The sequence below is a fragment of the Sander lucioperca genome, chromosome 1 (assembly GCF_008315115.2).
Source record: "Sander lucioperca isolate FBNREF2018 chromosome 1, SLUC_FBN_1.2, whole genome shotgun sequence".
In the NCBI taxonomy this organism is placed as follows: domain Eukaryota; kingdom Metazoa; phylum Chordata; class Actinopteri; order Perciformes; family Percidae; genus Sander; species Sander lucioperca.
This window is the reverse complement of record NC_050173.1, coordinates 25,913,737-25,929,579: the sequence shown is the minus strand read 5'-3', so window position 1 is coordinate 25,929,579 and position 15,843 is coordinate 25,913,737. Positions and strand designations below refer to the sequence as shown.

Here is a 15,843-nt window from a genome sequence, read left to right as displayed (position 1 = left end):
ATCATCTGTGCATCCTGAAAATATATATTACATTAACAACAGATAAAGAATTAAACTTAATTACTGTAAGAACATGACAATACTTTAAATATATATATGGAGTAAATCTGATATTTTTAACATATACTTATGCCCCACTCTGAGCATCAGCAGTAAATAAACCACAATCATCATTTTCTGGTTATTCCACTTGAGACTGTTGCAATTTAGATAGCATTATGAAAATGATTGACCATAATGTATATCAAGTGGGAGGGAACAGTTTGAGAGCAATCTGATTGGCCTCTCGTGTGTTGCGGTTTATGACCACGGTGGAAAACAAATCAACCATCTTTCCAACCTAAACACATGAAACAATACCAACAACACACTTTGGTTTCATGGTGAGTTTCTATAACTGACACTGAGAGTAAACACAAGTTAATATGTCTTTTAAACTTGACATCTCCAGTTTGCAATGCAGGGTTCCTGTTGTTGTCTCCAAACCCACTGAAGGACATGAATGACACACTGCAGAAAAGTCCCATATGAATCTGTTTCCAAAGGAGACCAGGCTGAGTTACTGCATTTAAGGATTGTAGAATTTATGAAAATTATCTTGTTGAGCGTGTGCTGAAGAGGAGAGAGGACAGGACTGTTGTCTTCTCCGAGACTTTACCCACTCGTAAACCAGGACAAAGGAAATTGCTCCAGAACATTGCTCCAATTCCAAGGCCGGACAAGGGTGATCTAGTCGCTCATACCAAATCTTGCTTTTGAGCTTGGCAACACCACTGTTATCTGACCATGTTGAGATTTTTTATATAAAGCATACACTGTTCTGTAATTTATTGACGTAAAATAAAGTTTTGTTTGTAACTGTAATACTGTGTTTTTATAGTTTGAGTAAAGACACAGGAGCACAAGAACTTTGATTTACTATCTTTATTATAATGAATGACATCATGCAATCTTTTGGAACATACACAATGTACAATTCAGACTAAACATTTAGAATATCTCCTCTGCCTCCTGGAATCCAATGTAAGTACCAGTGGGGGAGGGATACTTTCTTCTGATCACTGATACAACACAGCTAGGTAAAGGTCTTCTCCTGCCACGCCCAAGGCGCTCTCCTTTTAGTGCCCATTCTAGCACAACACGGTAGGCCACCAGTCTGCATTGGCTATAGGGGATAGGGGTGGGGGCAGAGAGAGCAGACGTTTGGTCAGTTCACTAGCAAAATGGCTAATGTATTTACAGCAAAAAAATTAAATACAAATAAAAGTACTAAGGAAAAGGTATATGTCATGTAATCAATCAGATATTCAACTCACTCTATGGATAGCTGCCCATTTAGTCCCTCTGGTTTTGGACGTCTCTTCCAGTTTATTTTCGGAACAAAGAAGAAAGTGTCCAGGACTGCCTTTTGGATAAGAGCAGGAAATTCCTCTGTACAGGTGACACAGTTTTCGTTACCTGGCTGTATGAGATCCCACTCTTTACAGCACAGGCTTTCTTCCTCGGTAGGCATTGGGTCACAACACCCACACAAACACCACCAGTTGCCCGAAATCCGTGTCCTTGAAGCAGATGCTTCATCTGCCAGTTGCCCCTCTGTCTGTCTCCTTCTTTCCAACTCTTGTGATGCTAGTTCTTCGTCTGTATACTCGGGTTCGAATAAATAAGGACAACCATCAAACTCAAACGCCTCTTCCATGTGTTCAGTATCTTCTATATTCTCCATAGTTACGTTACTCCAAACTTCTTCCCTTGTGAACAATTCCGATCTTCACTCTTCACACACTACGCTCCTCCACCCTGCACACTACTATTTACCTTTTTCCTGCTACAACTGAATTCCCACGGGACTTCAGCGCGAGACTATAGCTAGCCGTCTAAAACACTATTTTACTCCGTTTCCATGTAGTTACATAGTCACTAATATGGTCATAACCACTACTGTGCTCAATTACCTATTTTTGAGGGTGAAATAAAATAAAAATTTTCACGGCGAAGGCTTGAACGGTCTTCTGGAAGAGATCCACCAGACCAGCGGGCGCTCGTTGTATTGTTGTCGGCCGCGTGAAGCCAGGAGGGCGGGGAGGAAGCAGAGGCAGGGAAGCCGGCCGGGCATGCTAGCCCGGCTAAGGAAACCACAACGATCGACACGGACAAGACTCCTACTCACCAACGCCAGATGGATTGCACACAAAATGGATATTTATGTTACAAATACACACGGGACTGCAGTGTGATGATTATTACCGGAGCCTGGCTGAACACACTCACTCATCCCAGACGGCAGCTAGCAGCTAACAGGGTAGGTGAATTTAAACAATGGCTAAGTTGCTAAACGCATCTTGTTGTCATGTAAGGGCCCTGTTCATGTTGCACAGACTTTTTAATTGCATTTTGTGTCTGTTAAGAGGCACAAAGGCACTCTTTATGATATGCCCCCATAACTGCCGTTTTAGCTAACTGGGAGCTCTGGGCATTAGCTACAGCAGCTCCATGTTGCTAGCACCAATTTGGCTCGTGTTTTTAGCTATAGACAGTACTCAAAAAAGTATAGCGATCAAGATTAACGTAAAAATTGCCCGGAGTTCTCCTTTAAGTTTGAATTGTGTGCATTTAAAAAAGATGTATCCAGCCATTTGCTGAAGTGACACACTAAGACAGAGGAGCCATCTTAAATATTGTAAGAGCCAGCCAATTGAGATGCTCCACATCATTAATGATGACCCGCCTACTCTGCCTGTCAGTCATTTCAGCAGTAAGAGCACAGCATACAGAGGAGGGCTGTTAAACCATCCATTGACAATCAACCTATTCTGTCGTTGGGATTGGGTTAGGATGTGTTGGACAAAACACAGGAACATGTTTAGTGTTAAGTGGTTGAAAAGATTATTTTGTCAAATAATTAAGACAACACATACACAGCGACATTCAGGTATTCACAAACATTTGGAAATAATTAGATGACCTGTGTCTGTATATTTAATTGGATTAACATGGGAAGTTTTTAGATTTTTTCAAAACAGGCTTGTGATCCTTAAACATTTATTTTTCTTAAACATTACCACAGTGAAGGTTATATCAGTGTCTGAGGCATTTGCCAAACTCTATAAAAGTAGATCATAATTACCTTTTATTAACAAATATGTCCCACTCCAAACAGGACTTTTATGCCACTCAGTGGATGCACAGTGATACATTCCCTCATCTTCTTGGACTGTCCTCAGAATGGTCAGGTTGCTAAAATTGTCATCATTTTTTATTTCCAATCTTGATTCAGAAAACTCTGGTGCATACTCAGGTTTTGGAGATTAACGCTTTGTCACAATTAATTTCAGAGTTTCCCCGGCACTCTGCTTGTACCAGTCGAGATGTAGATGGTCAATCTCCTTATAATGGAGAGCACACGTGAAGGTTGCAGGTTCGCCAAGTCGAACTGTGGTAACAGGAACTAGTGAATCTAAAATAAATGAAAACATACAATACATGAAAAAATAAATGACAATTAGTGTATGATGTATAACATTTATCATGCAAAACCTCCATATGCAGTAGCTAGTTGGCATGAAAATTCTTAACTGAATACTTGCACAGAATAAAATAGCACTTACATCCTTGATGAAGAACAAGCAGTGTAACCTATAACAGGATCATCTTGACATTGTGTCTTGTTAGAATAATTGCTGGCATTTCAGTGAGAAAAGGGGTGATGTCACAGGGCCATGATAATGTATGTCACACTGTCAAATGCATCTGATTGGTTATCACAGCATAAATATTCAAAAGTGCACTTCCTGTCACATTGGTCTCATCCTGGCATTTGAGAAGCATTTCACCTCATTCTTCTATTCACACACTTCGTAGTTTTTACTGGATACAATTGAAAGTGAAATTGTGACAACAGTATTGGACAACAAATTCCATGATAGGTATAACAAATAAAAAAGGATGACATTCCATTAAAAGGTGGAAATGTGTAAAAAGTAAACTGGATTTACAACAGCATAGACTAGCTGTCAAATGAGTTACATTGTGCTTCATGTCAGAAAACAAAGCATCACCAGCAAGGTTACTATAGTTTTGCATTTTTCATTAGTTTTTATTTTTATTTCGTTTTGACTTTTTGTTTTCAAATTCAGTTTTTTAAAGCGGTTTTGCTAGTTTAGTTTAGTTTTTATGTTTTGAAAATGCTTAGTTTTAGTTTAGTTTTTATTAGTTTTAGTGTTAGTTTTAGTCTTTTTTGTAATATGGGTTATTTGTCAGGGGCAAGATTCCAAAAGGTCAGTAAAAGTATTGTGTAATAATAGCTCAACAAAAACATCATACAATTTTATAAATATATATTCACAATGTATTCAACAATAACACCAGTACATAAAATGTACAGATGATGAGCACAAATATGTAAACAGTCTACACAAGACGCCGCAGTAAGTGTAGAATGTGTAAGTTATGTGTGCCATGAAAAAAACTAAATTGCCAATGGACTAAAGAAGACATACATTAACAGGTGTTTTGAACTTTGGTTCGAGTAAAATGGCGAACCTTTTGAAGTCAATCGACTGACTCACACAGTTGTGTAGACATCCCAGTATCAATACACATTTTATTCCACGCTTCCTCCCGCTTTTGGTGTTCCTCGGTATTTACTAAGCAGCTATTGGGTCGCCGGTGAAAGCACGCCTGTAGTGTTCTCTGTCCTACGGTTGTCTCGTCATGCTGCCTGGCCCTGTACCCATACATCCATGCCCTGTACCGGGGTTAGCTTCTGTGCCGCAAAGTTCTGAAGTGGGAATCTGTCATGAAGGTGGTGGTGTCATGTATAAACTTCATCAGAGCAAACAGACTTAAACACAGGCAGTTCCAAGCATTTTTCTCCGAGCTAGAGTCTGCGCACGGAGATGTGCTTTACCACACACAAGTCCAATGGTTAAGCCAGGGCAGAGTTTTAAGGCGTTTTTACGAGATGCTACCCAAAATCAACGCCTTTCTTCTGACAAAGGGCAAAACTGTCCCAGAACTGATCGACACAGAATAGAAATGAGACCTTGCCGTTTTAACAGACGTGACAGAAATGTTGAATGGCCTCAACATGCAGCTCCAAGGCAAGGGGAAACTAGTATGTGACATGTATGCCCACATAAAAGCATTTGAGGTGAAACCAGCACTGCTTGTGGAACAAGTGCAAAAACAAGACTTCACACATCTCCCTACTACCCAAAGCCTCTCAGCTGAGAAACCAGTGGCCCCATTCTCAGCTGAAAAGTCAGTGGAAGCGCTGGAAATGCTTAAGGTGGAGTTTGGTGTGCGATTCCGTGAGCTACATGTCCACGCTAAAGAAATCTGCCTTTTCCAGAGCCCCTTTGCTGTCGACATTGACGAAGCCCTGCCTTCTTATCAGTTTGAGTTGGCTGAGTTACAGAATTGTGATGTTTTGAAAGACACATTTAAACCCAACAGTCTCACTGAATTCTATGCTGCCGTCCCTAACGAGACATACCCAAAAATCAAAAGGCATGAAATGAAGATGTCCACACTTTTTGGCAGCGCAGCATCACTCAGATGAACATTTGCATCAGTCTTTGAGACTGGCTGTGACAGGAATGGAACCTGACATTGGACATCTCACCAGCCAGAGGCAAGCCCACAGTTCACACTGAATGTATGTACGTTTTGATTTCAATAGCAATAAATATGAAAAAATGTCATTATGATAGTAATAATGCTCTTTTAATAGGCTATATATCTCTTGAAAAGTAATGTTCATTCGTCTGTACAGCGCATAACAAAATAATAATCTAACATTAATCTAGATTTAGGAGGCATACTAAATACATTTAAAGTCATAATAGAATCTCCACAATAATACTGGTAGTCACTCTTGCCCATGTAATTTTTTGTTACAGACTGACCCGGCCCCCCATTAGAGAAATGGAAAATGATGTGGCCCTCACAGAAAAAAGTTTGGGGACCCGTGGCTTGCTGTGTTAATGTTTCTTAAGAAAAGCAAATTGACTTTGTGTCACCAAGCATTTTAGGAGAGGATTTCTAAATTCATCACACAATATACAATACATTTCAAATATCCAATTGAACTGTTGTGTTAGGTATATGACTCTGTTTAGTCAATGTGGAGGTTAACTATCTAATTAATGTCCTGGAAAATGTATTTGTTAATATTTCTGCAGAGTATTACTTCAAATCCATGTTACATTTGAACTATTCTTAAAACCTTTTTAATATTTAAAAATTTGTGGAGATCGTAAATTTTTGATAATTCTGTGCAATTTCATTACTGTGCAATATCATTACTTCACACTGCATATCACACTGTATATAAAACCATATTTATCTTTTTATTTTTTATATATGTATATAGCGTCTCAGAACTGTGCACCTTTACCCCCCACCCCACCCCCCCCTTTTCTTTTGCACTACTTGTTTTAGTCCATGTTGTTACATTTCTTTCGCGTACATGTGGACACTGGAAAAGGAGTTGATTTTAATTCCGTTGTACATGTGTATAATGACAATGAAAGGCATTATATTCTATATATTCTATTTTAACAGTTTTGTTTGACACAGGAAACACTCAAGAGGACTTTAAACTATACTGTTGTGCAGTGGCCAAAAGTATCAGATCCAGTCTGTCCAGGAGACTCGATTACTCTCTAGTGCTTAACATTTATATGTAATGAATGTGTATAGAGCCAGCATATTTTCACATTAAAATTGGTGAATCAAAGTGTTATTTCAACCAAATCAGCGTGGTGATTGTTGGAACAGTGGGTTTGGCGATAGTAATTTCAGGGCTGTTTCATGTTAACAAAAAGGATCTTACTCTTTAAAGGTTAACATTTCTAAGATAAAAGAATGAAAACACATACAGACACATAAAATTATGCAAGGACCAAATAATGGTAAATGCTATGATTTTGACTCTAAAAAGTTAGAGGGGAACCCACAATGTTTAAAATGGTCATCATTGTAAGAGGTCAGTACTCTAAACCAACCTTTACAATTTTATAGACACATTCACATTCAGCATTTAACTTGAGAGTACACACTTTCTTCAGTTTTCAACTCTGTCTTCTTCCTTCCTCTTGTAGGTTTTTTTCCAGAGAAATGCAATGCAGCGTAGTTCACATCAAGTCCATCTTCAGTCTGTGCAGCAAATAAAAGGCTGATTGTATTAATGTTGTTAAATGGTGCTGTGAGTAATTATGTTCATGAAATACCAACAAATGTCATTTGGTATCGTTACTTACAATATCATGTACTGATTGTCTTGAGTTGTCATGTCTTGCTTGGGAAGAGGTGCTTTCAAATGCATCTGATTGGTTATCACAGAATAAATATTCAAAAGTGCACTTCCTGTCACATTGGTCTCATCCTGGCCTTTGAGAAGCATTTCACCTCATTCTTCTCTTCACACACTTCGTAGTTTTTACTGGATACAATTGTGAAATTGTGACAACAATATTGGACAGCAAATTCCATGATAGGTATAACAAATAAAAAAAAAAGATGAAATTCCATTAAAATGTGTTGGAAAGGTATTGTAAAATGTGTAAAAAGTAAACTGGATTTACAAAAGTATAGACTAGCTGTCAAATGAGTTACATTGTGCTTCATGTCAGAAAACAAAGCATCACCAGCAAGGTTACTATAGTTTTGCATTTTTATTTTGTTTTGACTTTTTGTTTTCAAATTCAGTGTAGTTTTAATTAGTTTTTAAAGCGGTTTTGTTAGTTTAGTTTAGTTTTTATTTTTGAAAATGATTAGTTATAGTGTTAGTTTTAGTCTTTTTTGTAATATGGGTTATTTGTCAGGGGGCAAGATTCAAAAGTATTGTGTAATAATAACTCAACAAAAACATCATACAACTTTAGAAATATGTATTCACAATGTATTCAACAATAACACCAGTACATACAATGTACAGATGATGAGCACAAATATGTAAACAGTCTACAAGACGCCGCAGTAAGTGCAGAAAGTTTAAGTGACGTGTGCCAGGAAAAAACCTAAATTGCCAATGGACTAAAGAAAACAGGTGTTTTTGAACTTTGGTTTGAGTAAAATGGCAAACTTTTTGAAGCCAACCGACTCATACAGTTGTATAGTACATCCCAGTATCAATACACATTTTATTCCACGCTTCCTCCCGCTTTTGGTGTTCCTGCGTATTTACTAACCAGCAGCTATCGGGTCGTCGGTGAAAGCACGCCTGTAGTGTTCTGTCCTACGGTTGTCTCCGTCATGCTGCCTGGCCCTGTACCCAAACATCCATGTCCTGTACAGGGGTTAGCTTCTGTTTCGGGGAAAAGGGGCTTTGCGTTCTCCTTTACCTTGTTAAGGTAAGCTAGGTTAGCCTCCTTGTGCGTGCTTCTCAAATGTATTTTCAAATTTGTGGGATTTTTTCCTTTAATAAATTGTCCACATAATTTACTACCTTCCACGGCAAGACACTTGCTTTTATCTGACACAGTCATAATCAAATAGGACTCTTGTTGTGGTTGTGGATATTTCTGTTGCCTGTTTGTATATTTCTGTTTCTGTTTCCTGTATTTCCTTATTTATTGTTTATGGTTCTGTACTGTGGTTTTTGTTTCCTGTTGATTGTGTATGTTTCTGTGATCATTGTGTAGGTTTCTGTTTCCTATTTTATTTTGGTAGTCTGGTTTTCAGTCTTGTCATGTCTAGTTTTACTTCCTGTGTTTTCCCACTTGTCTGATTGTTCTGCCCCGCCCTGATGTATCTCACCTGCTGTATCACCTGTCCCTTGTTTGTTCATTACCTGGTGTATTTAGCCTCTGTGTTCTCTTTGTCTTCTGTTGAATCATTTTGTGTTTACTCCTGTCGTGTCTCCTCGTGTCGGTTTGAGTCAGGTCTATGGTCAGAAATGTCAACTCTGAAAGATATAACGTTATTTGCTCTATGAAAGACATTGACAAAGACGATTGAATAATGTTATTTTAGTTAGTTTTGCAAACAGACATTAGTTATCGTTTTTTTATAATGCCTCTTTTTATTTTTTATTTCAGTTAACGGCAATGTTTTTTCCCACCTAGTTTTCGTTATTTCGTTCATTTTTGTTAAAGGGATACTTCACCAATTAGCATTAAGCTTTGTATCAGTAGAAACCCGGTAGTACTTTCGAATGACCATGCTTACCTCCCTCATGTCCCCTGAGACGAGAGTTCTCTATGTTGTGTGTCTGGAAAAAAACCTCTGATGACGCAAAAATCATCGTTTTGCGTCATCGGAGGCATTTTTGCCCAGAGGCTATGGACTACAGCCAGCTAGTTCCACATGTTTTCAACCCGCCCATAGGGGGTGGGACTATCACTACCCGATGCAAGTCGAGTGTCAGCCATCTTGAAGCTAAGCTAACAGGCTCTCTCTTTTCAGCAGCAACCTTGCAATGATGTGCATTCAAACTACCGCACATGTGTACCACCGGGATACATTGGTACAGATCGGAGAATATGCAGGAAACTTTATTACAGACAGAATACTCTACACACTACGCAAGCTTCCCCTGCTACGGAGACCAGCACCTCAGCCTGCGGTGTCGCTCGATGCCGCTAGCCGGGGAAGGGAACATCGAAAGCGGTGTGCGAGAAAGCGGAAACGCGGAACAAGGGCAGGAGTTCGAGCTAGGTGGAAAGCTAACGCTAGCCGGCCACCTGTCCCATCCATCCTGCTTGCAAGTGTACGCTCATTAGACAACAAACTAGACTACATCCAACTTCAATGAAACTCCCAACGCAAGTTCAGAGACTGCTGTGTTTTTGTTTTTGTGGAAAAATGGCTGAACAACAGTGTACCGGACTCCGCTATCCAGCTACCAGGCCTGCTAGCCTGCCGAGCAGATAGAGATGCTCTGTGACTTGACAAGCAAGTGCATTCTGGGAGTTGTTGTCTTTCATCCACATGAGCCAAAAATACATTTTCTGGCTTTTCTCGGTCTAGAAGGCACCAACTTCTAAAAGAAATTCACATTTCTACTACATAAATGACCAATTTAATACATATTCATCTTTCCAGTGGTGAAATATCCCTTTAATGATTATAACCTTGATCACCAGTGAAAGGTCATCATTAAAGCTTTAGTGCGTAACTTTTATATATTAATGAACGTCCATTACATCAAGCCATTGACAAATGATTTTAATCAAAGCTAATTAAGCTTATCAGCTCCACAAAACTCTCTCTGTATTTCTCAGTATGGCTATGTTTAGAAAATGGTGTCGTCCGACGACTTTCGCATGGGAAACTCGAGTGAAAATAATTACCTCTTCTAAAGAGTCCATATTGTTTTTCAATCCTCCGTGGTTACAAGCAACTACGTGGAGGAGGGGTGGGGGTGGAGCGTGATTCTGAGGCTTGTGTGATGTGGATGCAACAACAGTGGTGTTATCATTACTTAGAGTTCCTCATGGGGGAGACAAAAACTACACACTATAGCTTTAAGTTCTCATAGGAAGTACAACACAATAATCAATGTAGTGAACATAAATGTAGAGTCCACAAGAGTACAAGTGGGAAAGAGTAAAATATATAACAGTCAATTAACAGCTGCTTAACATGTTGTATGAGCACAAGACAACTTGGCACTAGAATGGCAAGCTCTTCATTCTGGTTTGCGATCAATACTCTTTTGGTTAGTTTTCTCTTCTTAGATTTGGCTACACAACACCATCCATTCAACACAACAAACACTACTAACCTACAGACTACACTATGAAGTTATATAATAATAATATATAATAATAATATATTGGTTAACTTACTTAAAATCCTGTGTGGTCTCCATCTTCGTCTAGCTATTTGAGCTAATTGTTGAAGGTGTGTCTGTCAGAGAACCTGAGGGCCAGGATGAACATTATGCTTCCTCCACAAATGACAATGTCCAGCCTCACAGACACCAAAACTAATGCTATTGTAGGGTGGTCTTTCAGTAATAAAAAAAAAAAATTAAACAAGTTTATCACCAGGGGTTAACCTCAAATTTTTAATTCATAGTGAATCCCAGTGGTAAACTGGAACTATCATGATTTGATGATGCTTCACTTTCACATGGACAGCTGACCAGAAGTGCAGCAGGTTATGTGTGTAACAACTTTCATACAAGTCCAGTGTGATAACAAGAGTGCTAGAATGTATGCCTTGTTTTAAGGTTATCTGCAGAGGTTTTCATTAGTACACTTAATGGGTCAAATTTACCAGTAACCCCCGACCACCTGAACACAAACACCTAATGTCAGAAAGCATGCAGTTTATTTTACTTATATTCTGTTCTCTTTCTTCATCTCTCAGTAGTGTCGATATTGTTTTGTTAAAACAGAAAAATAATATTTGGGACGGTTCATTATTTATTTAAGGGGCCACCGGAGGAGTTTTGGGACCTTAGACTAAAAAGACTTGACCCTCCCCTCGCCAGTAATACTTTTCCTATGACCCTCCAAAATTATTTGAAAAAGAGGCATGACCCTCCCCTTATGTGCTAGTTTGTGCTTAGCAAAGGTGTACATATGCCATTTGATTTTTTATAGCCATGACATACACGAGTTAACCTCTGCATTCTGATCTTACGCATCACACTCCTCTGTTATGGTGTGGTGGACATTTCAGTAGATTTACTCACTAACATTGTTGTGGAAACACAATAAGCATGGGAACTAAATGCACACTTTCTGCATTACTGCATTACTTCAAATACTAAGTTACTCCTCTAGTAAACTAGTATTCATATGAAATAAAACAATAAAACATTGAGACCATTCAGCAAAGGACACTGGGAAATAACAAATTCAACACTGGTTGCTATGGACTCGTCACTAGGCTTCCTCAGTCGTATATTTAGCACTGCCGAAGCTGAACATTATATTCCAAAACATATATGTTTATTTTAAAGTAGATTTTAAATTACATTGTAACAATTTAATAATTCGCCCTTATGAAATCCAATCGCGGCACGGCTGTCTTGGAACGCAATAGACAGACGGTGGCGGAATGCCCCGAACACAATCAGTGTTCGACCTACAGTCTGTTGACATGCCTCTCCAAACGCAGAAACGAAGCGCAGTCACAACATATAACGTTAAGACACTTTGAGAAAAAAGATCCGTATTTTGCCGTAATCCAATGACATGAAAAAAAAGTAATCCACAGCGATCAGTAAATCCACAAAAAGGGTCACGATGTATCCAGCAAGGCCGATACGAGCGTCACATTCACCAGCCAGCTCCAAACAGGTGAACGAGGCCTCTTCACTTCGCCGTTTAAACAAAGTGGAATAAACCTATAAAAATCCAAAACTACACAAAACCCGCAATCAATTAGTAAGCTGACATCACATTTATATACATGGCATTTAGGAAACCTTTATTGCAAGGTTGGCACGGCAAGATGTCCAGACTAGTGCAACAGTAATTTTCGTTTTTTGCGTCCTGCTGCTCCCATCGTCAGCCAGGTAATATTTTTTTTTACTAAAGCAGTATATAAAATCAGATGTATTACCTACCACCGTTTAGTTGTTTTGTGTTATTTAAGATATTTATAAAATATCTGGTCATGCCAGGTGTAATTATTCCACTAATTTTTTAAATAATGCAATTACCCGTTTCAGCCACCAGGGGGGCAGTGCTCCCCTTGCCCCCAGCAAACTGATGGGTCAGACCCATCTGGTAGTGAAGGAGGGCAGAGACTAAGAGCTACATGGAAAAACATGCACCAAACAAGACACTTTGAAATTTAGCTTTCATGCTATATTTCGTTAACATGAATACAAAATGTTGGATGACCCTCCCCTCAATAAAGAATAAAAAGACATGACCCTCCCCTATTTTCCTCCGGTGGTCCATTCCATAAATACTGAACGGTCAAGGCTATGATAAAAACAAGACTGGTCTACAGAGTCTACAGCCATGCTAGTGGCTCTATGAGGCTGTACTGTACTTAGGCATCAGCATGCTAACATGCTCATAATGACAATGCTATAACATGCTGATAAGCAGCAAAATGCTTGGGTGTAACATGTGTTGGCATTTGTTAATTACCACTAAACACAAAGTACAGCTGAGGCTGATGGGAATGTCAATAGTTTTGCAGGTATTCAATCATAAACCAAAGCATTAGGCAAATTGATATGGTCATTGGTGCAAGAAAAAAAAGTCAGGTGCCGTCTAAACTTATTAGAGTTCATCCTTTGGGCACCATAGATGTCTGTACCAAATTCCATGGCAATCCATTCATTAAGTTTTTAGATATATCTGTCTGGACCAAAGTGTTGGACTAACTGACCAATGGGCCGACTGACTAGAGTCCATGCTGCTTACAAGGGTACAAATACGGGAAATCATTCATCACCATATATAGCAAATTAAGAGGAGGCTTGAACATCTCAACAGCTGGCCTTTAAAAAAAAAGTGGAGTGCTGCAAGGTTCAGTTCTGGGTTTAATATTTTGAGTCATAAGCCATATTTACATTATTATGGAATAAGAACTTTTGTGCTAGCCTTCTCTATACTGTGTATGTGGTGTGTTGCAATGATCTTACACTGATGTATATGGTGTTTAGAGCAGCACTGTGTCAAAAGTTCAAATTTGTTGAACTTTGACCTGAGTTGCGCTGACCTTTGTGAGCCAAACCAAAGTATACTATACTGCAGTGCTTAAGTGGGTCAGTACCCTTCCACTATGGAATACTAGCACTCCTGATTTTTTTAGTTTTGAGTAGCTGTACTTCATATGATGTACAAGTCCCTACGTATAAACTAAAACAGTGGTTCAAATTTGCATGTTGAAAACACGTACGAATGCCAAAAGAAAAATAACTAAACAGAGGAAATTTTATAATTTTATATCAGTTTGATATTATTGAATTCACAGTAACTTCAGGGCTAGCTTCAGTTACTCTTGTGTTTATATCTATTAGTCACACCCAAAGCGGGGAATTTTTCAAATTTGGCATGAATCTGTATTGCATGTGTGTTAACAGATCACCATGTTTCGTTACTAACACTGAAATGAGTAAAAACTATAAAAGTAATGTAATATATCAGTATTTGAATATACTGAGTAATTACTTTTAATAGTCATTTCTGCTAAGTTGCAGTCATTCAATAAACAAGTCTTTAATTTCATTGTCAGTTTGGTAGCTCTTCATAAAGTATATTTATTTATTTATTAAGAAGAAAGCAACAATACACAACCACCAATTCCAGTTAGTACATGCTATAAGAGCCTTATCATCAGCTCGCTGACCACTGCTGTCAAACGCCTACACTGTTCGCAGACGCCGGCCAGCAGGCCGAACAGACTCTGTTCCTGCACAGCAATCCTCTTCGATCGCCAGTGAGGCCGTGGCTCGGTGATTCCTCCTGCAGGTGGACACGGATCGTCAGAGGACAAAACCTTTGCCCTTTCTGTAAGCCGCTATCGGAGACGACAGCCCCCACAGGCTGGAGATACAAATCTGACAAAAGTAGGCTAGATCAAACATGCTGATTGATTTAAAGTTGATGTCTCATTCTGAGTCTTCTGTTGAGTCAGGTTAAATTCAGTTACAATTCATTAATTAGTCTTCTTGATAAGTTTTCAGTTTTTCTCTTAGGTTTTCAAATCATTTTCCCTTCACTAATAGTTTCACTTCAACAGGGAGTCTGTGTTCACATATTATTCATTTAGCTGCCTTAGTTATATGTATGTTGTTCTACTCTATTCTTCTGATTATCTGATTAATAAATCCCTTCCATTTATTGATAAAGTCGTTGTCTGTCTATCTATTGTTCATGAGTAGGACTCTCGGTCAGTTTGCAGCTAAGAATGTCATGGTATTCCATTTCAGACTGAAATAGCCTACTTTAATTTTTAATTAACATACCATGTGTGATTAATTTACGATATACTTTAGATTTTATGGTTTAATCCATTCAATCTGAGTGTCTTCGGCTCTTAAAAACAAAGTGTTGCCATATATTTTACGAGTGAAAATTATATTAATCCATAAAGTTGATCGATAAAATTAAATTTGAAATTAATTTCCAAAATCTAATAAGTGTGTAGTACACCATTTTTTCACGCTACACTTACAGAGATCAGAATAACACAGACCAATAACTAAAAAAGTGAACTGATCATTTAATAGTTCATAGATTATGGAAAACAGTTTATTATTTTACTTTTAAATGAAAGAATGAACATGAATTACAATTACATCATACTAAAGGTTTAAACAACATATTTTTTCTGACATATTCTGAACATTAATCTATGACCATATCAATTGTGAATGATTTGAGGTAGCTTTTTTAAAATCAATGGATACAAAGAGATTGATATGTCATCTGTTATGGCCCAGGCCCATGATAAGTGTGCCTGGTGCTCTTCTATTGAGAAGTATGTTAGTTAGACCATTGAGAGTGGAGTTTCTGTTTCAAGATCAGGTCTTCTGCAAGTGATTTAGCACCAGGTTCTCCAGAAACATGTGGTGCGAGATAGGAGAGTGGTGACCATCATCCAGCTGCACCCCAGCCCTGTCACGAATGGCTCTACTCACTGAAGCCGGTTGTCCAGGGCCAACCTAAGATCCGCAGCGCTATGGTATTGTTATGTCTAGGCTGGATTCAAACTTACAGGTGTTACCCACAGATGGTAGCTTCGCACCATTGGCTCCTCAGCCAAGCACATGCAACACGTCTGAACCTGCTGTTCCTCTCATACTGAGCAGGATTATTATTGGGTTGGTGTCCTGAACAGGTATTATTGTCACAAGAAAGACAAGAAAGTCTGTCAACTTCTTAAGGCAACGGCAATAATTAATTCAAACTTGCTGAC

At 38.7% G+C, this 15,843-nt stretch overlaps 3 protein-coding genes across 3 annotated transcripts in view; 1 reads left to right on the top strand and 2 right to left on the bottom strand.

Annotated features, from left to right (window-relative positions):
* Positions 1 to 15,843, bottom strand: part of LOC116052262 — a 113,484-nt gene that overhangs the window by 47,843 nt on the left and 49,798 nt on the right. The gene's annotated exons all lie outside the window — the stretch shown is intronic.
* The window catches only part of LOC116052505, a 58,796-nt gene that overhangs the window by 6,563 nt on the left and 36,390 nt on the right, over positions 1 to 15,843 (top strand). The gene's annotated exons all lie outside the window — the stretch shown is intronic.
* LOC116052508 (P2X purinoceptor 7-like) lies at positions 958 to 1,776 on the bottom strand. Its single transcript, XM_031303266.2, has 2 exons — positions 1,317 to 1,776; positions 958 to 1,165 (listed from the first exon to the last, which is right to left on the bottom strand). Exons 1-2 carry the CDS (start codon positions 1,724 to 1,726, stop codon positions 991 to 993), a joined length of 585 nt encoding a protein of 194 aa, XP_031159126.1. The 5' UTR covers positions 1,727 to 1,776; the 3' UTR covers positions 958 to 990.